We start from the raw sequence: 27,743 nt of genomic DNA, 5'->3' as shown, positions 1-27,743 counted from the left end.
TAAAAAAAATTTCGCTCCGTCGATGGTCTTCGGGACGATAATACTTGGCCACTCGTTCAGTCTGGTCGGATGGTTTTTAGTATCAAGATGTACAATTTACAAGAACGTATATTTTTAGTGAAATCGTATTACTCGAGCAACCGAAGCCTTAATTTCTAGAAAACTTTGTCCTCTTATGATAAAATTCTCATCGTCGATTACTTCCTCTGGGGGTACGTGAAGGACCGTTACTTTGGTCATAAGCCACAGAATGTTAGAGTTGTACGTGAAAAAATGTTTTCACCGTTCAAAACGCGTTATCGAAAAAGAGTGATCACATCGAAAGTGTCCTAAAATTAGCTATATTTTCGTTTTTGAAAATAAATATCGGTTCACTTTTGTAGAGGTTATTAATATCTGTTGCGTGAGCGTTTAATCTGAAAGACCCTGTACTTTCTAGTCGAATTTCTGTCTTTTTTCTATTAATACAAAAAGTATTGTTGGGAGCTGGGACCGACACTGATATATTAAAAACGCTCTTGATGCATGCAGAATGGAAAGCGCAACAAGAAAAACTCCGAGCTCATTATGATAAACATTGAGTCGTGAATAGTAATAGTAAGTAAGTCATAAACTTCACGAATTTCGTATATTCTAGAAATTTGTTTTCCTTTTCTGAAAATATTAGGTAGGGGAAAATAAATCCATTATTTTTGAGCGAAATTTAAACCTTTATTTGAGATGTCGGATGGTCCGATTTGAGTCAAATATGCACAATTTTACACCAACTGATATGGATTATTTGTTCCAGCTTTTTATCTAATTAATTATAATTCCTGTAATATATATGAACAGAAAGTTTTATTTTAAACCAATTCTACTTCTTTGTTTGGCCTTCCAAGAATTCACATTAATGTAATACTGTTATGTTTCTGTTAAACAAGGCTTACATTTTTCAGTGTACTCCAACGCAGTATCTTGAAGGTTTTCACAGTTTTTAGAAATTTAGTCTCCTGTATATCACTTAAATCAACTAGTTTTGACATGGAACAATTCCAAATTAAATCGTCCTAAACATGCAGAGATCCACAGCAATTGGAAATTTTTTGACTCATGCGTAACTTTTCAATAGGGCGTATCGATTTTAGTAAGAAAAATAATTGATAATTTATATCTCAAAAACTATGAGTCGCACCGAAATAAAGGGTGTGTCACATCAAATTGCATCACGGTAAAAACGCTGTAGAAATTTAATTTTTAGGAATTATATCTTCAGCTTTCGCTTATAATCAGATAAGAGTGTATAGATCACGTTGGCCATGCTTCACTGTCAATTTTTCGTAAATTTGGAAAAATGTCGTCGAACGAAAAAGAGCGCCGTGAATTAATCCTGCGCACTCATTTCGAGAATCCGGAGTTGTCACATCGGGACATCGGTAAGATGCTGGGAATCGTCCAATCCACGGTCAGCAGAGTACTAAAACGATACTTCGAGAACCTAACCATCGACCGGAAGGTGAAGAACGGCAAAAATGGACTCTGTCAGTGAAAAAGATCACAAGCGCGTAGTTAAGCAGTTTAGACGTGATCCGAGAAGTTCGGTCCGGGATGTCGCCAATAAGCTGAATTTGTTAAGTTCATTCGTCCAGCGGACCAAGCAGCGGGAGGGCCTGCGTACATACAAGGTTCAGAAGGCTCCTAACCGCGACGAAAGGCAAAACATGGTGGGGAAGACGCGAGCCCGGAAGCTGTACACCGAAATGCTGACGAAGCCGCATTGCCTGGTAATGGACGACGAAACCTACGTCAAAGTGGACTTTCGTCAGCTGCCGGGCCTTTGTTCTTCTCCGCAGAGGACAAATTCAGCGTTCCGGAGGAGATTCGCAAGCAGAAACTATCCAAGTTTGCCAAAAAGTACATGGTGTGCAAGCGATCTGCTCTTGCGGAAAGCGGAGCGCCCCCTTCGTGATGACCGGCACGGTAAACGGGCAGGTTTACCTTAAGGAGTGCCTACAGAAGCGCTTACTACCACTATTGAAGCAGCACGAGGGCCCGACCATCTTCTGGCCGGATCTCGCTTCGTGCCACTATTCAAAGGACGTGTTGGAGTGGTACGAAGCCAACGGGGTCACCTTCGTGCCAAAGGAAATGAACCCGCCCAACGCGCCGGAGCTTCGCCCAATAGAGAAATATTGGGCGATTATGAAGCAGGCCCTCCGGAAGAACCCAAAAGTTGTCAAATCGGAGGCGGACTTCAAGAGAAAATGGATTTCTGTTCAAAAAAAACTACAACCTGACGTTGTACAGAACCTTATGGACGGGGTAAAGAGGAAGGTGCGAGCATACGGGCTTGGGTTCGAAGTATGAATAAAAAGAAAATGCCAAAAGTTGTTTAATAGTTTTTATTTTACTGTCTAAAATTTTCAAAAGAATCGGTCTACAGGGCGAATTTCTACAGCGTTTTTTCCGTGATGCAATTTGATGTGACACACCCTTTAGTGCATTACAAAGAGTTTTAGAGTATTGATGTTTAAACGTGAAAAAATATACACTTAGAAAAAAATTTGTACTCTATTTTTTATTTAAGAAAAAAAACTTTAATCTGCAATATCTAAAATATGTATTTTTTTTTTATTTTTTCCATATAAAATAGAAGTCATATAGAAAATTCAAAAAAAGAGTCCAAGATGGTAAAACTATTTTTGACAAACTTTGTGGAACACTGAATTTTTATGAATTTTAGAACTTTCGAATTTTTGTATTTTAATAATAAATTTGAGCCATAAATTATGAATCAGGATGTGATTTAAAACAAAAAAAACACCTTTTCAATCTCCTTCTAAATACACCCATTCTCGAGATATTGAAAAAAATATTTCTAATTTATTGTCTTTTTTATAGTAAATAGACCATTTTAATATGTTTGTCGTGTTATACCGTCATGTTCATGAGATTTTATGAATTTGTCTTTTCCAACAACTTATATGTTGAGGAGTTACATTGAAAAACATTTGAAGACATGCGGGTTAATACACAACGTAGCGATATCATTTTTTTTTAATCTTCATACAAACTTTTGACATATCATTCGTGTAGCACAATCAAAACACGAACAGTTTTCAAAGTAGAATTGAAATCCCAACAACATAAATACACCTCGTTGATTAAACCGGACGTTATGGGAAAAAAAATAATTAACTTGTTATGCTTAGATTGTACCTGAAGTCAGATATCTTTAAGGTACCTCTGTTCATATATGTATATAAAGTTACTCAAATACAAACATCATTCATCAGTTGGACAATCTTCCTTATAGAGTTAATAATAGTATACCACAATGGACCGCAACAAAAAATTTTCGTGTTAGAGACCGTTTCCGAAAAACGGTAAGAAATGTTAATCTGCAAAACGTTTCTTAGCCGTATCAATTATTGAGAAATTTAAGTGGAATTTTTTTCAAACAGAAATATCATTACATGAAAAGGTCCTACAGTCACGTTCTAGGAATCAAATGAAAGCTATTTGATCAGGTTAATTGAACTCGCCATTGAGATGGTTAGCAAAAAATTGTGTTTGTCTACAAGAAGTTTGAAAACAGAAAGAAATCCATTTTTTTATTTCTTTCTGATATTTTGTCCTCTATATTTACACACATTCAGATAGAAATATGTTCATAAAATATTCCCAAACCTAAAAGTCAAAATAGCTTCAAATATGGTATATACCATCTTCATACGATAATTTTTCACGAAGTTACAACACTTCAAAAATCACCTAGAAATTTCAACTGAGCACTCTGTCCTTTATTTTTGTCGAGTGTAAAAGCTTTCTAATCTGTTTATATTACCTCAAATGTTCGATCACTTTTGCCGCAATGGAGGCCGTTTATTATGATAACGAGGCAGATGTGTCTCCCAAGGCGTCAATCGTCTGCGTAGACTAAATACCTGACATAGTCCTGCAAAGAATAATCCAACGATATTATGTCGTATCATGGATGCCAATTCACGAGTCCCGAAACTTCTCGAAACTGTTTCTTCCGCGTGATGTTACATTTGCAGCGTTGTTGAAGCCACAGCTTCTCCACATTATTGGCTCTCAATTGAGGTACAAAAAAAGTTGGTGGTGACTCTGGCTGGCATCAAAACGGACTTCTAAACACACGGTTCATAAAGCGAACACAGAGTTCGAACGATCCATGGTTGTTCGAATTATTTGCTGTGATATACGATAATCCGAAGTGAACTATCATCACACTATCATATACACAATTTTGTTTTAATTTACGCGAAGTTGCATTGTTTTATTAAAAAAAAATTATTTTTTCCAGTAAAGTTTATTTTATTTTTAAGGAATAAAACTATATTATATCGTTCTTGAATATTTCTGTAATTTTTTTTCTAAAGTTGGACCTTTTTTACCCTCAAATAAACATTTCTATGATAGTGCATTTTTTAAATCTAAATGAACATTCTTTCATTTGAAAAATGTAACAAGCTTCAAAGACCATCGAAAAGTAGACTTTTACGCGTAACATAATTTCTACGTAGCTGAGGCACACACTCTCCACCATAGACAGTCTGTTTAGTGTTCCTGAGAAAAATGAGAGATAGCAGTCAACATCCACTTTGCACTCTTCACACCAACACTTCCATTCCACTTATGTAACGTATACTATAAAGCATCTTGTTTACTCCAAAATTTTGCGAGTACCACTTAAAGCATCAATATTCTCCACAATGTTCACGCCTCCGCAAAGGTAACGAACTCATGTTTTAAATAAACGGAAATCGCTGTGTGGAAAGACTATCAAGACTCCAACAAACGAGCAATCAATCTTCATTCGCTCAGAATTCACACGAAACTCAATTCAATGGCACAATTGCAAATCTTTTCCATCAAAAAGCCATTTTGGACTGACAGCTGAATGTCCCGCCGGAAAGCATACCACACTAAATTAGTGCGACGTAATTCGCTCACTGCCTTAAACAGCGAAACAAATGGATTCTCGAAACCAAAAAACAACAATAAAAAAACGTAGCGCCCAGTCATATAGAAAATCCCACGCCATCTTGTTTCTTATTAAGGAAAATCTGCTCGACGGGGACTAGTTGGCACCCCTCTCGAATTTTGAGTCGTCCACTAACTACAATGGCTCCAAGACTTGTGACGCCATTTCATTGCTGAATACATTGGTCAATCAACTTGGCTGCTGCTGCTGCTCCTAAAACCGGTGCAATTTCGCGAGTCCTCGAGAGCTAAGTAAGTTCACGCTCACAAAAATAACCAGCGGAAGTCTTTCGTCAAGCCGCGGCCTCTAATGCCGTGTACACTCTTCTTCCGAGCTGCTTGGCCATGACCAACAAAACATAACGTCATCACGCTAAGAAAAGTGATACTTTTGTCATACTTCTTCTGAGCGCACAACACAACAATATATTTAATTTTTCACTCGCTTTTTTCCCCTCTCTGTTTAATTCCAGGCGAATCACCGTCCAAGCGACTGCTTTTTGATTATCCGAGTCCATATTTGTATGGTAATTATCATCCGTCGCCCAGTGACGATCTGGTCGCTTTATGGTTTGGAAGTAACGGAACAGGTTAGTACCCCATCCAGAGCGGGAACGAGCGCCATTTTGTGTCACAAGTATTATTATACGTTTCTGCTTAAAGGATGGAGAGTTCCATTCTGGCCTCAAAGGGAATCATTTGAAAGTCTCCGTAAGCTTAACTTATCTGAAATCCTATTCGAACCTATCAAAGTGATCCCTTTATTCGGTCGAATAATCATGGTTCATCTCAAGTTGAACAAAATTTGTTTCACGCTATGTCTATTGGAATTTATCAGGTGAAACAAATCACTAAATGTTTCGATCAAACCAAAAAGAGTTTTTCTGTGTAACAACCAAATCTCCTTTGGTGTGACCAATATTATCAACTTAAATAATGCATAAAAGAGTTAAACAACGGCAATTAATTTCTATGGATTTAGAATATCCATAGAATCGTCACTACGCTACACTTTTGGTACACCAAATTAAGAATCCTTGCTTAGTGTATATTGCGGAATTGGCAGCAATACACTGGGCGCTGGACAGCGTCGCCTCACGACCTGTTGAACACTATTACATTGTAACGGATAATCTTAGCTCTGTCGAAGCTATCCGTGCAGTGAGGCCGGAAAAGCACTCGTCGCATTTCCTTGAGAGAATACGAGAAATTTTGAGTGCTTTAACCAGACGCTGTTATGTCATTACCTTTATCTGGGTCCCTTCGCATTGCTCCATTCCGGGTAATGAGAGGGCTGACTCATTAGCAAAGGTAGGTGCAATTGAAGGCGATATTTATCAGCGTCAAATCGCCTTCAATGAATTTTATTCTTTAGTCCTTAAAAATACCATCGCTAACTGGCAACGCAAATGGAACGAAGATAAATTGGGCCGGTGGCTCCACTCAATTATCCCTGAGGTTAGCCTCAAACCATGGTTCAAAAGTCTGGACTTGAGTCGGGACTTTATTCGAACCTTCTCCCGACTCATGTCCAATCACTGTTCGTTAGACGCGCTACTCTTTCGTATTAATCTTGCCGACAACAATCTTTGTGTTTGTGGCCACGGTTACCACGACATCGAGCAAGTTGTTTGGTCGTGCGAGTTGTATCTTGTCGCCAGATCGAATTTAGAAAACTCTCTTCGGGCTAGAGGAAGACAGCCCAATGTGCCGGTAAGAGATGTATTGGCTCGGTTAGACCTTGATTACATGTCCATAATCTATATTTTCCTTAAAGCTATCGATGTTCGTTTGTGATTATCCTTATATCCTTATATTCTTTGCGAGCAATTGGTCCCCTTGCTACAAACAGTAGAATAACTTGTAAATAAATGAAATGTAAATACACAATAGATATACGAATAGATTTAAGAATTGAGTGCGTGAGATTATCATTATTGTAACAATTGCCATCCTTTTCCTGAAAAAAATATGGCACCCTTCTAAACTCGAGTGTACCGCGAGTAATCGGGTTTCTACCTTACTAACCTTAGATTTAATAAAATGTTTATGTATAGTAATAAAAATATAATTAAGAATTCGGCTCCTTTAAACTTATGTAACTGAGCCTGTAAAAATAGGCGAATTTAATAAAAAACAAATAGATAAGCAAAAAATGGTACTTAAGTATTTTCCACCGCAGCGCAGTTTTTATCATGAATTTATTATTTCGAGATGAAATTTATTCCGAGGTCAATGTAATGGATGCGAAGTCTCCATTTAACGAGGAAAAGGCGGCACGAAGCCGCCGAGGTGACGCAATCCGAGTCGGCAGTCGACCCGCCGTCGTAAGCTTCGGCCTCTTGAAAGCAAACCTGTGTTTCACCGATTGCCCGGTTAGTTTGAAACATAGGAAACGATCCTCTAGTTAGGTTCGACCGAGCGTTAGCGAGCGTCAGACGGCATACGTTTACCTGGTTCATTATGTTTGTCCGGTTAATTATGTATGTAATGAATTTTGAATGCCTGGTTGCAAACGTGATGCACCAGATAAGCGTATGCCGTATGATCTAATTAGAGGATCGTCTCCTATGTTTGAAACAAACCGGGCAATCGGTGGAACACAGGTTTGCTTGCGAGTTTGCTTGCGACTTTAGGCCGCCTCGGTTTCTTATCCTCGTTAGATGGGGACTTCGCCCCATAACAGTGATCTCAAAATAAGCTTTATTGCGAAAAAATGAATTTATAATCAAAATTGCACTTCAGTGCCATAATACGTATGTATCAAAATTGTCAGCTTTCTTTTAAGTAAACTGGCTGCATCATCCATATGAATAGATGAACTTCATAATACGTTATAAAACCGCATTCTTTCACTTTTCGTTTTTATTTTTCAAAAGGATTTTATTCAATGGCGCTATTTCTCAAATTGCACTACCCAAAAATACTTTTTAAATAGAAATGAACGTACGAGATAAATATGATCTTTAGATAACATTGACCAGAAATAAATATACAAATACTTCTTAATAATAAAATTTGTGTATTATTCGTATTATCCTTCTTTCGGATAAGCGTCGCATTCGGCTAGATATATTACATTCGGGTAACTGTTGCATTCAGGTAACTGTTACATTCGGGTATTTGTTACATTCGGGTGAGTGGGATTCGAGTGAATGTCTTTCGGGAAACTGTCTTTCGGGTGAGTGGGTTTCGGGTAAATGTGACACAATCGTAACTCCCACGGCCGAGTGATTATCGGCGTCTATGCTAATCTTTTCTCGTTGAATCTTTTTTTCTAGTTGGGAGTTTTCTTTATGACACACATCTCCTAAGAAACGAAAAGACGGTCAGGGCTTACTCGAGGGTGACTAATTTGAAACGTTTTGAATTGCGTATTTTTTGGACCGTAAAGTTGAATTGTAATTTAGCCAGAAACATTCTTTTCAACATACCCAAGCCTAAAAATAAAAAAATTAAAATTGAATTTAAAATAAAAATAAAAATCAATTTTAATTTTGTTTAGTACAGGTCAGACTCGATTATATAGACTCGATTTTATATGATTCGATTATATGTGACTCGATTATATACAGTTCGAATTTTTTTTTTTTATATTTCAAATATGACTTATTTTAAGAGAAAATGAAATGGGTCAGTGTTAAAGTGGAAGTTAATTGTCTATTACGAGTACAGTGAAGTAAAAAATCGCGATTTCGGTAGATTTAAGTTGAAGATTCACCAGGAATTGTTTAAAATGATGTTGCGGCGAAATTAATAAAGATAGAAGTTAGGTGTCAAATAACAAATTGTAGAGCGATTAGAGCTTGAGCTTGAGCTTGAGTTTGGGTAGACTGTACAATTCGTAGTTGCTCTCCGTGATTGACCTGAACCAACCAAATTGCACAAAGAACACACAGAATGACGCTTGGGACTAGCAAATCATTCTCGTTGTGCAATTCTCGGTAATTCGAGCTTTAAATGGGGAATAACGTCTCAGGCCACGTCCTTACAGTCACCAGGGGAAGGGAAGGAATGTTAGTATGATATTCGCCGCCCGAAGGCCAGAAGGGTCGCCTCTATAGCGTGGTTCCCTAGCAAATATCATGGAAGGGATTGTTGTTAGTAGGGGAAGGTAATAATCAGGATTCACTGAGGTAAGTGATGTGAGTATGTAAACGCAAACTGTCAACCACTCGACGAAACGAAAACTCTTAGATCTCGTGTTATAACACGTGGCAGAAATTATCTTTAGGTATCCTGAGAAGGTAACTTGTAGAATGAATTGGACCGACTTTATATTTTATCTTATGTACTTTCTATCCTAATCCAATCGCGAAGGTGAAGATTTATCTTTGGGAAACCTGAGAAGGTATCCAAGATAAATCTATATGTTCTAATATAACTACACAAAAAATTGGAAAATAGAACAGCAGTAAGTGATGTAATTATATAATCGCGAGCTCTCTACTACTCGACGGAACGATATTCCTAGATTCGAATAATGGAAAATATCAAAGAGCAGCCGAAGATATATTTTATGTCAAGTCGCGTTTAACAATATTTCGGTTTGGCACGCAATTAAAGTGTGACCAATACACAGTAACGTCAACTATTTTCTTTGGCGAATCCTATTGGACATTGATGTCAGCGTTGATGGTGTATGTAAATGCAGCCATCAGATTCACACTAGAGAACATACGCATACTTCTTAGCGTGCTCATACACTGTTTGGCCGAAGCCAAATATTTGACTCTTTTTGCAGATAAAATTCGATCAACTTCACGACAAGCAAATATTCAGTTGTGTGATGCCTATACTATTTTTTGGTCTGTTATTCGACCCTGTCGATACATAGTTGAACTACCTTCAATATTTCAGTCGATTTTTTTTCCATGTTCGATGTTTGACATTGTTTGCCACTGTTGATAATTGGGGAGTGGCAAATAAAATAATGTTCGTACAATTTTCAAACCTCACTTTATCTACCAAAAAGTGTCAAACACCTGACCTCCGGATAAACAGCTCCTCCAGCGTAACGCGCGTGCTTGTTCTGTGTTGTATCTCAACACTCGATGTATTGCACTGCACCACACACACACATATGAGTGCAGGCTCAAACAGGAAAAAACTTGACGCGGACAATTTCAAACCTCGAAACTCAGCTACCTGATACCTGATAAAATAACTTATTCCAGTATTTTTGTCCGATTTCCCTTTTGCAAAACATTTCAGCCAGCTAGATTAGATCTTTCGGACTGCTTAAGAAACACTCTTCCTCACAAATAACAAACACTACGAGAGTAAAAATAATAATAACCTGAATGCAGAGCGACTGAAGGAAGACGTCTGAAATATCCATAAATATTATGTATTTTTTGGATAAAATTAAGAATAACACCTGAAAACCCACAAACATTGAAATTTTTCACTTCTAAAACGTTAACTCAATCCACTAATTTGGAAGTTTCACTACTCTATTCTGTATAAAATTTTCTTATCTTTCAAATGGAAGCAACAGAATTGTCCTACGCAGCGTAATTTTTGAATAAAACCCACTTTAAGGCAAACAGGGCCGAGACAGAGAAAAAGTTCAATAACTCTGTCATTGTTGGAATTCGAACATATGCGTAGAAGGATTTTTATCATCCAATATGATCCTTTATCACATTCTGGAATAATTAGAATTTTTTATATGAGGAAGGTATTTTATGACTTTAAGGGTATGAATCAAGAATTAAATTCTTCTTTTATAATCAAAAAACGAAAAATATGTGTATAGAAAACAAATATTTTTTTTTATTTTTTTTGACTCGATTATATACAGGATTCGATTATAATATACAGTGAAAATAAGTCGAAGACTGTATATAATCGAGTCCGCGCTGTATTTGATTTTTTGATGAAAAAATTGTTTGGAAATATTGATCGATACACCTTAATAAGATGTACTTTCAGTATTTTTTTCATATTTTTGTCTCAAAGCTATTGAGAATGGCGTGAAAAAAACCAAAAGTTGCATTTTTCACCATAGATCCTATGGTGTCCCATAAAAGAACTCAAATATATGGTACTACTGCCAAAATGTTTTATTTAATATTTTCCATTCAGCTGGTGATTTGGTTTGGGGGCACTTTTACTCCCTTACCCGGTTAGGCACTCCATAGTCTCGGTTACAGCCCTGTCGGTGAGTCATCGATATACACGGTTTTCCATTTCGGGCTTCCGAAAGTATACAGCCCTTGCGCTGACAACCGTTTGACATAGCTGTCAACCAAAGCGTCATATCGTTAGTTGATTGTCTGCCATTTTACAATATGGATCGTTTTAGCATCGCACAACGTGTTAATTTTGTTAAATTATACTATAAAAATGATGAAAAACCGGCAAATGATTTTCGAGCATTACGGACGGATTTTGGTCGTCATGGACGGCCTACAGAGCACACAATCGCTAATGTAGTGCGTAAATTCGAACAAACTGGATCCGTAGCGGATATTGTGAAACCTGTGCATCATCGTAATGTGAGTTCGGCCGAAAATATTGCTGCTGTTGCTGCCAGTGTGGAGGATGACCCGAATGTTTCGATTCCACGGCGTGCTCAACAATTGGGCTTGTCAAACACATCATTGTGGCGAATTTTGCATTCGGACTTGCACCTACATCCATATAAAGTCCAACTGGTACAAAAATTAGAGCGTGGTGACCATGGAATGCGTCGGGCATACGTCGATCGGGTGAACGAACAACAGCAGCAAAATGCTGAATTTTCGCATCAAATTGTCTTCAGCGATGAGGCACATTTCGAGCTCGGTGGCTATGTGAACACCCAAAATTTCCGTATATAGGGCTCAGAAAATCCATACGTGATTGTTGAGAGGCCATTGCATTCGCCAAAAGTCACTGTTTGGTGCGCATTATGGTCTGGTGGAGTCATCGGACCGTATTTCTTTGAAAATGAGGACGGCGAGACGGTAACTGTGAATGGTGAGCGCTATGGCCGCATGTTAACCGATTTTTTTTTTGCCACAAATTTGTGGATATGGATACGGATGACATGTGGTTTCAGCAGGACGGCGCCACGTGCCACACAACACGACCGAACATGGCCATATTGCGAACGAAATTTAAGGGACGCATAATTTCGCGTTTTGGTGATGCCAATTGGCCGTCCAGATCATGCGATTTGAACCCGCTAGACTTTTTTTTTGTGGGGTTTTTATATAAAATATCATCTCTAATATCTTAGAAATTCTGTGCAATCCTGTGGTAAAAATTTATTATTTTTAAACCTTCAGGAAGAACATATAATTGTTAAGACGTAGATAGTAGAGGCGTTGTGCCTACTGGATTAGAGATAGCTGAAGCACTCTCTCTCCGAAGGTTTTCCTCTGTATCAATGAAAAAAAAAACAAATCAAAATTTAACATATCAACAAATCAATTCTTTTTATATAGCTTATAATGCGACAACAATCGGAAGGCTGGAGTACATCTACAACATTCTACAATGTAATATCATAGAACAATTCCCTCATCATAATAGTAATAATAATAGTAGTAGTAATAGTAATAGTAATAGTAATAGTAATAAATATAGTAATCACAAGCTGTGCCAATAACACTGACTGAGTGTATCCTATGGCTTACCTTTCCTACTAACACATTTCCTAAATTCCCGAGATATTTATGAGAGGTCGTAGAGTTCTCTGCATCTCTCTTAAGTAAATATCGAACTAACATTCCTTCCCTTTCCTCAGCAGTTGCAAGGACGTGGGCAGGACAATTCTTAACTGTTGGAGAAAGCATGCCTTCATCTAAGAGATACTACCAATCGTCAGTAACGGATGGAGGCAAGCTTTTGACGTAACTGTTCTGAATTCGTACCACCTACGATATTGTGCAACTTGCTCAATGCTAATGCTAGACTTTTTTTTTGTGGGGTTATGCGAAAGACTGTGTCTATGTCAACTCTCCGCAAAATCTTGAACATTTGAAAGACAACATTCGTGAAGTTATGACCGAGATACCGTCCCATATGTGCCGAAAAGTCATCGAAAATTACCTGTTCCGGATCAAGGTGTGCGAGGAAGCCCTACGTGGACATTTGAATGATGTTGTATTTCACACATAATGGCATAAACCAAACTTTAATTTGGAATAAAAGTTTAATCGAAATTCGAATTCTAAGTGTGTTTTATTTCAATTTACTTTCGGAATTTAAAGTTGGAAAACCCTCTATAAGAGCATATAATTACAATTCTAATGATGGAAATAACATGGATTTTTCTACTCACCGGAGTTACGCTCGTGATAGGTGTTAGAAAACGTAATGTTCCAACGGCCAATGGAACACATTCTGCAAAAAAATAATACAATTTCATCAGCCTTCCTACTAGATTTTTTTATATGAACTACTTAACGCTAGATAAAAAGTGATTTGTTGGTCGGCAATTTATAATACCGCTCTTCGCACCTTCCCAGGGCCCGCATCAATTTCAACACGCTATCTCTCGCAGTTCATCGAGATTCGAAGAGATATAACACGGGATAGCATTTTATAAGCTCTCTCTCTCACACATTTCTTCATACATATCGCCTCTTCTCGCACCCTATTAATTTGAATAATTTTATTTCATTTCCTATTGCCGGGCGATCGTTTGCGTGATGAGGACATATGCTGAATGTTGGTCAGATTTGTTCTTGCATTCGGAACAATAACTGGATGCTGTCTGGATGTTTGAATCTATTCCGCGGTAAGTCGCACGTGACCCAAACTCCTGGTGTGTTATGAGCAATAGATATCCTGAAAATAGGACATAACGTGTCCAGCAGATGCCAAGAAAAGCTGTTGGCTCTTGCTTGGATACATTGACAGAGTGAAATTTATGACTAATTTAATTTATTGTCTCCATTCGACATTTCGTGACGCGTTGAATTAGTAATCAGAGCTCTTGTGATAAAAAAAGAGCTGAGGTGCTGGATGATTGCGGATGAGATAGAGACACGCATACACCGCCATATGCAGGACCCGGCAAGTGCTTCATCACCGGGCTTCAGCCGATCTGCTCTGCAAAGTAATAAGCTCACACGAATTACCTTAAATTATAATAAAACTCTACACTTTATGGGGGGAAAATACCTAGGTGCAAACTTTTGTCACAGTGGTTTCAGGCTTCAACACAGATAAATGACAAAATTATAATAAATATTCCCCTTTGGTCCCCGAGACTCATGTTTGCCCAATAAACGTGGTCGGCTACGGATGCATTCGAGTGCGCTTTGGGGTACAGTTCGGCTCGGTTCATTCAGCGTCGTCGTCCGTTTGAGCCCTACATGAACGCCAGAAGGAGGGGGGTCGATTGGGGGGGGGGTCACAGGCATGCGCGCGCTCGACCGGGATTGTATGAAATTTTATGACGTCCTGCCCACGCTTATCTCCGCCATCAAGAGCCGGCTGAAGCTGATTCCGTTGTTTGTTCGGCCCAGCACGGAGTCGTGTGCCGAGAATCGCGGGCTTGTTGACAAGATTTTTGTTTGCGAGTTCTCCTCCTATTATTGGAGGAGTGACTAGGGGCGGATCGGGTTGTTCTTGTCGAAGCTGACAACAATATGAGATGATAAGAATGGCCTGAACGACATTTTGCAGCTCAGAGATTCTTACCCTTTCGATTCCATCCAATTGAATTGTAATATTCACAATACTTTACGAATGCAAATTCAAGAAAATTGTGATACAATTGTATAATATTGTATAGCCGAATTATTCTACACGTACGATTTTCGATTTCTAAGGTTTTAATTTATACTGCAAAAAGCATACATTAACACGTTAAGCCCCGTATCGGTCCCTAGAAGCCAACATTTAGCTTTTCGATAGAAAAACGTTAATCACTGGGACTTACTGGGTTACTAAATAAGGAAATTAAAAAAAAAGGTTTGTTTTCGGATGATTTAGGATATGCGAGAACTTTCTAGTCGAATTTTCTGTATATACAATATTTTCTATTTATACAATAATTATGTTTGGAACCTATACTGATTTTGTGTAAATTCTCTTGAAGCGAAATGAACGGAAAGCGTGTCGCTTTCCTGTGTCGAAGGAAATTTCTATACGCAGCGTCATTCCTGATATCCAATGGGCGTCTGAGAGGAACCCTAAATCATCAACTGTAGCTGAAGGCCTCTGAAAGTAAATGTTGATCTCGGATTCTTATTCGGCGGAAAAACTGAATGTTGACTGCTATTACAACTTCAGGTCTTACCGAGCTGATGGACAACGCAATCGAATTCTCAAAAAACAAGCAAGACCTATATCCAGGCTCGTAAGCTGTAAGACCAGGGGCTGGCGAAGGACGATGGATATGTTTTGATGTACGATGAAACTTATGCGAAAGACGATTTCAACTAAATCCGGGAAATCAAATTCCACAAGGCTTCAACTCGTGGCAATGTTCTTAGAAGATTCAATTTTTTTGTGCGGATAAATTTGCGAGTAATTCATGGTTTGGCAAAAGATCTGTTCCTATGGCAACATGTAACGGATACGAGCATGAATTCGGAACTATACAGAAAGGAGTGCCTCAACAATGTTGTTGCCCTTAATAAGGTTCCTTGATGATTCAGTAACTGTAACTGTGGCATTGTGGCTTTTGGATCAGATCTAATCAGCTAACTGCATGGCATTGTCTACCTTACAGGCTGTACTCTGAAAGTGCCTACATCTACATTGTTTGGCCCCACTAACAGCTGATTCACCCGTTGAATCTGGTTATATTTTATAAATAAAACCACCAACAAATATATGGAGACTACTATTTAGTATCGCATAAAGACACTGATCAATTATTATTTTGAGGTAGGACTACGTGTTTGATTTCTATATAATCACTATACGAAAAATGTAACGAAAAATTAAAGGATTTCAAATGCATATTACGCAAAATCGTTATTGTGATATATGTTATACTATATACCATTCGATAGGAAATTTATTCAGCATTTTTTTAGATTATAACGCAAATAATGAAGATAGTAAAACGAGCGATCAATTAGCGAGTAAAGTAGGTTTGTTTTTTAGACCTTACTCGCTGCTTGCGCTGTAGGGGAAGAGCAACAAACAACATATTTCCATACGATTCGGGCATTAGCCTCCATGGTAGAGACAGGCGAAAAAAAAAAATTTCATCATTGCAATAAAAATTTGATTCTCACGAAACCTTTAATTTTTTTTTAATTTATTGTATTTTTTTAATTGATATGTAATATTTATATACACTGAAGTCAGTTTTTACACGTTTCTTACGCTGTTTTAGGAATTTAAACGGATTTACGCCGAGTTCGTAATTTACGCGGTTTTTTCAACGCGGATTTCGAAATTTACGGGAGCACGTATCAATCGCGTAAAAAGTAACTCCCAGTGTAAACAGATTGAATATGCTAATTGATGTGGCTTCTCACGAAATAAGTTTGTATTGTATCACTGATTAGTAGCTGGGAAATGAAAGGAGAAACAGATACCATGATTGCAGCATGCAAAAAAAAAGTTAATCAAACTAATAATTTACTGTTTGTTAGATTTTTGCACGGATTGTGGAATTTACGCTGTTTATTTTTACGCTGATTTTGAAATTAACACGGTTTTTTCACGCGTATTTTGGAATTTAGGCGGTTTTCTTTCACGCAGCACCTATCCCCCGCCTAAAAAAACGACTCCAGTGTACTTTCGATTCAACAGGAAAAATCCATCGGAAACTGAGATTCATGAAAGAGATAAACGAATAATTTTCTAGTGGGAAAACAAATTGAAAAAATGTTTGTTCGTTGCTTGCAATCCATGGTTTGGCCTATTGCGTGTTGTCATGACAATCATTACCGGAATAAATGCAAAATTTCAAAATGTCATCACGGGTTTTTCTCTATCAAATATGATATTTTATGAAATCTAAGTCGAGCCCCAACAGAAAATATGAAAAATTGTGCGAATCAAATTACTACACACAGCATTGTCGGGTGAGAAACATACTTTTACACACAATTTGCAATTTTTAAAGAAGATGCACCTTTTCTTCCCTGCACCTTAACAAAAAAAAATAATTTCGTACAAATTAGAAAATGTCCAATCTAACCTAACGATATTAACGTTTTGTGTTAATGTTGGGATGTCTATCTGATTTTTTTTTCAAAAATTTAATATTGAAAATAGGATTAATAATTAATGATTTCGTCCAGATAAAAAATATTTTTTCTAGATCCACCATTTGGAGTAGATTAGAAGGATTAGATTGTTGATTAGAATGATTTTAGATTGAATGAACTAAATTTACGGATTTCTGAGCATTTACAAAATTGTTTCAAAGACCTACGTCAAGTTTCCATTCGTGCCTCTAGGCTCAGACCCTTCTACTTTTTATTTATATGTCCAATTTACAATTATCTTTTCTATAACGTCAATTTTGTTAAAATCTGTGGCATATCTTACTTATCATTTGTACATCAGGCAGAGCTTGTAAATGTTAAGATGAAGAGACATAAAGGGTTTGTACTAACGACAGAACTGATACTTAAAGCACTCGCATCCTCTCAGGCTTTCATCTTTATCAATTAAAATCAAATCATAATTTAAAAAAAACTAATTCTTTTTATTCAGCTACTATCTAATGGAACAGCAGTCGAAAATCTGACGCGCATTCCTAACATTCTACGATCTAGTATCATATGATTTCACTTATCTTTTCCGTCAGCAGGTTGGTTTTTTACCTGCGTCAGTAACACCGACTGCGTGTATCCTATGGCTTATCTTCCCGACAAACACATTTTCCAAATTCCTGAGGTATTTATGAGAACTTATAGAGTTCTCTGCATCCTCCAGAGTAAATGTTAAACTAACATTCCTTCCCTTTCCTTGACAGTTGCAAGGACGTGGCTAGGACAATTCTAACTGTTGGGGAGAACATGTCTTTATCTAGGAGATATTACATATATTTATTTGATTGCTTATCCAATTCAATGCTGATGCAAATTCATCAACATCAACGCACTTCCTAATTTTCCAAAAGCGAATCTGATTGTAGAAGATGGCATTTTTTATTATCAAATTTTGGAGCTCAAGATGTACTATATTCCACGTGATTCTGTATTTTTGGTTAATTCTCATTCATTTTATTATGGACGCCCATTACATTCAATCCACAAATTGAGACAAACGAACATCGCTTATTTTAACTATCTCACCTGTTTCAATTCGTTAGTACTCCGAATGAATCACAGAGGAACATTTGTGAGATAATTCTAAAATAAAAGGCTGCCTGAAGAGCAAAAAAACCTTTTGATTTATTACTGCATGTAGAGATATGTACATAAAATGTAAAATCAAGCTGTTCCTCCAAAAAGCATCGTTTGAGATGAATGAGCTATTAATTCTAAATTCTGCAATTACCCGAACCGAAGATAATAATGTATGCTTTCATGTGCTTTCTACGTGGAGTGTGCAAAGATATGATATAATGACTCTTGTGTCTGCCGGTTGATACTTAACGCCCACTCAACATCTTTTCCGAGCAGGAACATAATACAAACATGATAATAAAGAGCGCCATCGTATTCTTCCGCCGTGTTCGCAACTGAGCAACCGAGCATGGATTATTGCCTTCCATTGTCATTAGGCACTATGGCACTATGCCGTGCGTCGGGTTGTATTCTGTGAGGAAGGAAAAAAAACCCGAATCCTGTGTTCCCGCCAGTTTTTCCACAACGCAATATGAAAGCACACGACTCCTTTTCTTCCAGTGCACGATGAATGAATTATCACCATCTCGTCGTACTATTCGCGGTGGAAAATAACAATATCCGAACCGTGGGCGGCAAACAACACATCCACGTTCTCGAGGTAAACATACCCGTACTCACGAACGGGACGAAACTATACTCCTTGAACTATGGCGCGAACGGTAGCTGCAAAAAGGCGAGGATCAAAACAAACACCTCCCATGACAAGCCATCTTGGTATGGCAGTCGGCCAGGCTAGCAGGCAGGCAGTCAAGAGACTTAACGCGCGGGAATGCGATCCTTTCGCACCCGTTGCTACTAACGATGCCAGGGGAAAAGGTTCTAATGTGCGAAAAGAGTATCTTGTTCTATTGTGGCGTCGTGTGAAACATAATAGCGTGAGCGTTGTGCTCTTGGCGACTGAGGGTAGGTGATGCTTGTTTGTGGGATGGCGTGTTTTGTGTTTCCATTTCTCGTAATTTTATTTGTCATAAATCAGCCCTGCGATAGCCATTCAACACCAAATATATAATTTCCAACTTATGTTTTCGACTAACAGTCAGCTAATTTCGAATAAATATTAAGCCACAGTTACCATGTAATGGAAACAATACAGAAAAAATAATCATGGCAACATTAAGAGAAGATTGAACTGAGAAAAGGAGATAGGGGAAGTGGGGGCATAGTGGTCACCCTAAGGAATATGCCCATTTCCAGCGTCCACATACCGCTTCAATTCCCGTTTCTCGAAGAATATTATAGTTCAACTCATTGTTGTTCAAGATAGCAAACGACTTTTACTATAAAAAATCAAAATAGTACATTTTTCATCATTAGAAAAAATGGTGAAAAATCGAACTTTTTTTTTGCTTGGAGGTAAAGTGGTCACTTAGTGGGAGCAAAGTGGTCACTCGCAAATATCAAGCATTTATCTAGATTTCTATAGATTTATGTTTTTATTCGTTCGTTTTCGTTCAAATTTGTACAATTCATATTCGATATAGTAGGTACATGTATGAAATAAGCTTGGTCTATTCACCTAGAGTCTCAATTTAAATTTTCTCATGCATACAAAAACCTAGGTCAAAGCCACAAAAGGATGCTATGCTAATTAATCGCTGAGATTAAACAAAATATGTGTTCACCTCTCCTAGAATATGTGAACAGTCGACCAAACTGATGATTTGTCCAATATTTCAGATTGAATAAACTGAATTTCATGAGAAATTCCTTAAATACCATGCGCACAGAACTACGGCCTAATGGCTATTGAGAGAACAATTTCTGTTTTTATTTATATTTTAACATGCAACAGCTCTACTGAAGTACAGGGTGGCTCAAAAGTGATTAAATTCTTCAAACATAAGGTGACTATCAATACGACATCTATAGTCAATAGTTATACTACCAAACAAGCAGGTGACCACTCTGCCCCCCATGACCAATTTGCCCTCACTACCCCTATGTTTAAAGTTGTTTCGTTTTCAAAACAACGTACTGAATCGATGAATCGCTCTACGGATTCTAATCGTTGGTAAATTTTTTTATTCAATTTTCCTTCTTCAATTATTTTTCAAAATGTACAGCCAAGAACAATATTGCTTGCATTCGGCAAGCGTTGCCAAGAATAATTTAAAAAATAGTACGCATAAAAATCAAAATCTGGAAATTTATCAGAAATTTCTCAGGAAGAAAATATTTGTGTATTTACAATTTTGGGCGACCTAAATTGACCTCCTAAATTGTGCATAAAATATTTGGCGACTTCATTTGTGAATTGTATAGTAAGGCTCTTTGCCCGTTGGTTTAGGTAATGAGTATAATAAAAGAGAAATACAGAAATCCATTCAGAAATACCTTTTTCGACATTGTTGAAAAAGGCGCTCTTGAACCCAGACTGCTAATCTCAGGAATGAAACTGCGTACCGAGTTTTCAGTTTGTTGAAGGTGTCACAGAACTGACATCTGGTTGAATGGTTATATTGAGTCGAACAAAGTATTGCATACATCATTTAATTCATGCATGTCCATCTGTAAAAATGATGCTCTTGATTTTTTCTCCTGAAAATTGTCAAGAGCTTTCGGGACAACCCCATATGTAGGGCCTGTTTGCTGTAAAAATATAACGAATCCTGAATCTTCATTTACAGCTCTACATAATTTATTGTGGCTAGTATACTTTTCATTGTTTCTGTTCCAAGACTATTCCTAATCTCGGAATGGATTGTGGAAGAATAAAGATACATGATTCAAATGCAGTGAAACCAATATTACATGGCATTGAAACAAGTGTTTTCGATAAGCCACGCTAGTAATATAATATAGAGACGGCGAAATTACTCTAGGAGCATAAGTACCATCGAAGAGGAAGAAGAAGCATAAGCGGCTTTCTTTAAGTGTCCAACCAGCAAAATTTTGGTAGAAAGCCCAATATGCTCATTGCGGTTGATTTTTAGTGATGAGGTACAAATCAGGATTATTTTAGAAAAATGAGACTAAAATCAGTGTCTGGATATCTAAAAAATGACTGCCAGTTAGCAGTCCTTCTCAGATTTTCCAATGTAAACTTCTTGAAAAAATATTGCTATGATTTTGCAAATTCCTCCTAAGTAATTCCTGGTTTAGTGAAGGTAATGCTATTGCTTTTTAAATTTTTGATGTTATTGAGTGCTATTATTCAAAAGCACATTTAACAGTTGAGTTGGGCTGTTTTGTAAATGTTCAAAAAAATAGAGGCGTCAGATTTGTATATCTCATGAATTTTGTGTGCCTTCTGTTTTTTTTTTGTTTCTTTTTTAGATTCTTTATATTTTGATTGAACCAAACCAGATAATTTGTGTTTATGTTTCTTTTTTGTCATGTTGGTGTCTCCCCCTCTATAATATCATTGATTATTGAGTAAAAAACCGTCACTGCTACTTCAATGTATTTTGCACAATGAAAATAAACCATGTCAATTGATGTAGTTTAGCTTATGCCTAATTAATTGAAATTTTGTTTCAGTTGAATCAGATACTTTCTCAATTTCATAACCAAACGGTTTTCGGATGTCATCAATGAATAAAGAGCATTCGGAAGCGGTGTGGAAAGCTTCATTTTTTCATAGTGAAGTTAATGATTCAGTCACATAGAAATGTTCTGTCATATATGGTCGGTGTTCCGACCTCGTTTATCATACCACACTAATGTTTCAAACAACCAGGTTTATGGCATAAATTTATTTTGACTGATCAACAAAAACTGATAATAGTATGCAGTCAGAGTTTACCAAGTGCATACGACCATAGTGACTAGAAAAAAGCCACGTTTTTCTGACAACTAGAAAATGGAAGGAATTTCTAATAAAATATTTGATTTCTCCGTATCAGAAGATTCTTCCCTTCGTCCTTCAATAAACACGGAAAAGTCACTCATATTGAAACACAATGTATATACTTCTCAGACAAAAAACAATGATTGCGTAGGTACCAACTAATGGACAAATCTTATTTCTTTTCAGGTAAATCATGAAAACATTCAAAAATGACAACAACAAAATCGCAATTGAGGTAATTAATTCAGTAATGGGCTTTCTTATAACTTTGTTTATTCCAAACAACCGTGAAACTACGAACCACCAAAACTAGTTGCATTTGCTTCGTAGGTCAGAAAAGCAAACCTACCCGGAAGAAAAGCACCCAATTTAGATCTAGAAATTGCTGCTTGAATCACCCCTCACAATGTTGTAATCCCTTGTTGAGCCTCAAACTTCCCTCCGATGAAGATATGAACACACGCAAACCACTCCATACAGTGTGTAGTCGATGGATCATGTTCGCCATGCAATTTCACGAGCCGAGTACAACTCTTGGCTGCAGTTTACTTTGAAAAAAAACTGACTTTTTGACATTTCCAAATTTTTCAAATTTTTCCGGAGTTGAGTTGATTATACATTTGTCGACCAAAACTTCAGGTTTTCCACTGACCAGCGTTGAGTCTATATTGATGTAAGATAGTTAGAAGAAAAAATGATCTTCACTCAGGGAAGCACTTAGTTCTTCAAAATACCAAAAATACCAAATACAAATACCCGCTTTAATTTTAACGCCTACATTTCCGGAACCGTTTGACGCCACCTGGAGCCAATGACTCCAGAATGATGTTCCATTTGAAACTTAAATTTGAGTTTCTTCATTTTTTTTCAATCAATTCAATTCAATTTTTTGAGATGATATAAATATGGAAATAGTGAAAGTTTAAAAAAACAACTCAAAACCAAAGCAGAATCATTTTCGCATTTTTTTATTGATATGTCCAGTAGATCTTTCGAGCAACGAGTTAACAGTCGATTCTAAATCATGCTTTCAATGGATTCTTACCTAACATTACCTTCAAAATAAAAAAAAATCGATAAAAAATTTCTTGAGATTCTTAATTTCAAGTTGGATAGAGAACTCAACATTGGGAAAATGTTGGATATTTTTTCTTTCACTGGTGAAACAAACATTCTGTCATTTAAGGACTAACAACTTTTAATCGTCAATTAATCAACCCATAGACAGAATAGTTTTCTTCACCATGGAGCGCACATTGCAGATTTTCGATCATTTATGCCATGACGTTCTCATAAAGTGATGATCGAAGCTACTATGTATGATGAAAACCGTCTCCGTATCGTAATCACTGAGATCCGAAATGCTGATATTGCAAATTGAAAAACTTCCAGTTGAAAAGAATCAAAATTCAATTTCGTTACAAGGATAAAAGCGTATCGCTCGTTTGGCCCAGATTCATATGTAAATCAATAGAAATCGAAACACGTTGAACAAGCAAAACTGCGTGAGTGGATGCGAAGCTCTTCCCATATGCTCTACCACGATCACGTCTAGCATCGATTTGTGACAGCATAAGCTGATCATTATTTCCATTCACATTTCCGATCAATCATTCGGAAACTTCCTTGTCACTGTGAAGTTTTGAATAATCAATCAGTAATCACTGATTCAAAATCAAAAATTTTCACGTTCGATTACCTAAAAAGCAAAGCTGTAATGTAAGTAAGTCTTGCTAGAAAATTGAAAATGCATCTTTGCAACGCATATGTTTAACATTCAGCACTGCATATGTTTCCGCTGTCAATCGATTCCCAATGAATAAACGATTGAAATGAACGGACGGAATAAATAGTTTAACGTTTGGATCTATCGACATTCATTCGAACAGCCAACTAGTTAAATAGCCACATCGGCTCTCGTCTTAGCTGGAACAACTTTGAATTTGAATATTTCATTCATAACCAAACCCCGCTGCGCTCTGATCTCGATCCCCGCCACGAGCGAAACAGCAAAGGATATCGATTTTACTACAAACTTCAGAATGAAGTCGATTTATGAATGAAATCAGGCTCGCCTCGAAAGGCACAACTTGTCGCGTGGCCAAGGGCTTGCGAGACGAAGATGTTTTGTAATTCATACAACATATCGTATAGTGGGGAAGGAAGAGGAATGTGTGGAGGGAGTCATGAAGTTTGCCCTACAACACCTCCGCTAACTGTTGGCATCATGTTTTCCCCCCTTTTTTTGTTTTTGACTTGAAAAATATCAGTTACGAGCTCCGGTGCAGATCCGTGCCAAGTTCCGTACCTTTCGAAAGACCAGATAACCAGCAGTTTCCTCGACCGGAGGCTGATCCAATCGGTGTGTGGATATATGCTCTAGAAGCGAGAGGAAAGGTCTCCTCGTTGTCACAGTCATCTATCAAGTTATTGCACCTACGTACGGTTTTTTAATGGGCAAAACATTTGAAGGCGAATCGCTTGTCACCTCGCCGAGCACCGGCTGCACTCCGGTTGGAAACGGGCTTCGCTAGAGTTATGGAGGGGGTGGCCTCATGCCCTCAACTCAGTCAACACTTCCTCTCTTCCTCTCCATTAACTCGCCTCTTCACCTCGAATAGGTGAGCTTCGAAAATGAAAACAAACCGAATCCACACCATGCTGAAAGAGCAAATTCATTCACAAACCACGAATGAGGCAATCAATGGCGGGGTGCTCCGATACTACACGTATTGTACGTTCATTCATAGGTTTGCGCGCTGAGCGCCTTGCCGAGGACAAATATACGCGTGGGTTGCCGTGCAGAGTAGTGTGGCTTTTAATAGTGATTTTTCCCTCAGCCATTGGAGACGTTGTGCAATATACTAGTTTCATTCATAAAAACGTTGCCGGATCGGCAAGGGTAGGGGGGTGGCGGTAGATCTGCTATGACGAGGGACGGCGAGATGGGAGCGATGGATGGTCGGTATTACAAAAAAGCTGCGGAGTTACCAATAAATCAACCGGTGCCAGCTTTGCTTGCACTTTGACGATGTAGACGATGAATACTGATGAGCGGACAGTTTTGTTAGTGTTTTAACTATAAAAATGCAGTTTTTTGCCGCGATGAGCGATTACACTGACAGATAATGGGAGAATGTTATGCAATTGGGTCACTAGCATATTATCACAATCATTTGCGAGCGACAAGCAGTGTTAGGGCTAAAGTTTTCTATCGTTTACTGTTAAAAATGTTAGAAATGACAAAGTAATTTAATGAAAAAGCTATACTTGACTGAAATTGGATTATCGTGAAGACTCTCTTTATTCGATGAAGAGTACACTACGGTATTAAACACCACGAAGATGTCTGACGTGCGGTACATTAGAACAGAACAGAATGGTAAGTAACATAACTGCAGATAATTTATGAAAATGATTTATTTTCAAAATGTAGATAATTTATTGCTCTTTCCGGAACTAATAGAAAAGTTGAATCCATTATTCGATTAAAGATTTTGATGAATTTTCTACTTTTCGTCGGATACCCTCCATCAAAGTTTGGACTTTCTGTTCGTTAACCTCAGCGGCCATTTTATTCTATGATCTCTTCATGCCTGCAGCATTCCGGGTCACATTGGTACCCTTCTTCAATTTCCGCTTGGTAATTGCCCCATATATTTCGATTGGGCGGAATTGTGGGCAATTGGGGGGATTGAAGTCTTCTTCAATGTAATCGATCCCATTGTCATGGTACCACTGAAGATCCTAACGACTGCAGTGGAAGCTTCTTAAATCTGGCTTAAACTTCACCGGATCTGTATGAGTCTTAGATTAGAAAGAGACGTTTCTGCAGGTCCTTTTCCCTACACATATTCGAGTTCATTGTCTTGTATGTGATGAGAACCATCTTCACGTACATTTCGTCATCCATGCGCGTTTCGTCAGCATGCATCCTTCGTACTTCGTCAAAATCTTGTTGTTGTTATAATTCTGCTTTGCTCCAACGATCTTCGATTCAAAGTATGGGGGTATCAATTGTGATAATATGTACTTTACTGATGGGTCCTCTATGAATGAGTCCACAGGATTTGGAGTGTTCAACGAAATTTTTAGCACCTCCCACAGTCTTCAGAATCCTTGCTCAGTGTATATTGCTGAATTGGCAGCGATATACTGGGCGCTGGACAGCGTCGCCTCACGACCTGTTGAACACTATTACATTGTAACGGATAGTCTTAGCTCTGTCGAAGCTATCCGTTCAGTGAGGCCGGAAAAGCACTCGCCGTACTTCCTTGAGAGAATACGAGAAATTTTGAGTGCTTTATCCAGACGCTGTTATGTCATTACCTTTGTCTGGGTCCCTTCACATTGCTCAATTCCGGGTAATGAGAGGGCTGACTCATTAGCAAAGGTAGGTGCGATTGAAGGCGACATTTACCAGCGTCAAATCGCCTTCAATGAATTTTTTTCTTTAGTCCGTAAAAATACCATCGCTAACTGGCAACGCAAATGGAACGAAGATGAATTGGGCCGGTGGTTTCACTCGATTATCCCTAAGGTTAGCCTCAAACCGTGGTTCAAAAGTCTGGACTTGAGTCGGGACTTTATTCGCACCTTCTCCCGACTCCCGTGTCCAATCACTGTTCGTTAGATGCGCTTCTCTTTCGTTTCAATCTTGCCAGCAACAATCTCTGCGTCTGTGGTCAAGGTTATCACGACATCGAGCATGTTGTTTGGTCGTGCGAGGTATATCTTGTCGCCAGATCGAATTTAGAAAACTCCCTTCGGGCCCGAGGAAGACAGCCCAATGTACCGGTGAGAGATGGGTTGGCTCGGTTAGACCTTGATTACATGACCCAAATATATGTTTTCCTTAAAGCTATCGATCTTCGTGTGTGATTGTACCTATGTCCTTATACCCTCCTTTTCATCCATTGCGAGCGATTTACCCCCTTGGTATAAACAGTAAAATAAGTTGAAATGTAAATATACAATAGATTTAAGAATCGAGTGTGATCATCAACATTGTAACAATTCCCTTATATCCCATCCCTTTCCTGAAAGATGTCACCCTCTAAACTCGAGTAAACCGCGAGTAATCGGTTTTCCACCTTACTAACCATAGTGTTAGGAAAATTATTTATGTATAGTTTTAAAACATATACTTAAGAATTCGGCTCCTTTAAACCAATGTAACTGAGCCTGTAAAAATAAACGATTTATATAAAAAAAAAATAATAATTCTGCTTTAGAATCCTGCTTGTTTCCTTGCAGGCACGAAATTCACGATAACCTTCTCGTATACGAATTTTCCGGATTGTACTTTTGATAGAATTGGGTTTTTTTTAGAATTGGGTCTATCCTCCACGTGGAGGCAAGATGGCGAATTCGACGCTTTTAGTGCAAAGTTTTTTGGTGGACAAGTTTTTTAGTTTTTTCGCCCATCCAATAGATAATATGATAGAAAACACTTCAGGCTATAAGAATCAGCATCAACATTAAAAAATATATATAATTCCAAGATCCAGGGCTCGCCAAAGCTTAATGTCACCAACTTGCCTCCCTCTCCCATATAGTTTTTGAGTCAGACATTTTTTGAAATTCTGAGATTTTTTCTCGAAAAATTGTAACAAAAAAACTTTGAGACTTTAAAATTTTAGTTAAAGAATGAAATGTAGAAAATTGTTTCAAAAAAAATACATTGTAATTTTTTT

The 27,743-nt window shown here is 37.8% G+C and overlaps 1 protein-coding gene across 4 annotated transcripts in view; it reads left to right on the top strand.

Annotated features, from left to right (window-relative positions):
- The window catches only part of LOC129780244 (myb-like protein A), a 228,593-nt gene that overhangs the window by 66,642 nt on the left and 134,208 nt on the right, over window positions 1-27,743 (top strand). For 3 of the 4 annotated variants that reach the window (XM_055788296.1, XM_055788295.1, XM_055788298.1), the window contains one exon: window positions 5,463-5,579. The exons of the other annotated variant lie outside the window; for it this stretch is intronic. In XM_055788296.1, the coding sequence (XP_055644271.1) occupies window positions 5,463-5,579 (117 nt within the window). The remainder of the gene's footprint in view (window positions 1-5,462; window positions 5,580-27,743) is intronic. 4 annotated transcript variants of the gene reach the window in all.

This window comes from Toxorhynchites rutilus, chromosome 3 (assembly GCF_029784135.1).
Source record: "Toxorhynchites rutilus septentrionalis strain SRP chromosome 3, ASM2978413v1, whole genome shotgun sequence".
In the NCBI taxonomy this organism is placed as follows: Eukaryota; Metazoa; Arthropoda; class Insecta; order Diptera; family Culicidae; genus Toxorhynchites; species Toxorhynchites rutilus.
Note: the sequence above shows the minus strand (reverse complement) of the source record. Positions and strands in the feature narration are given on the sequence as shown.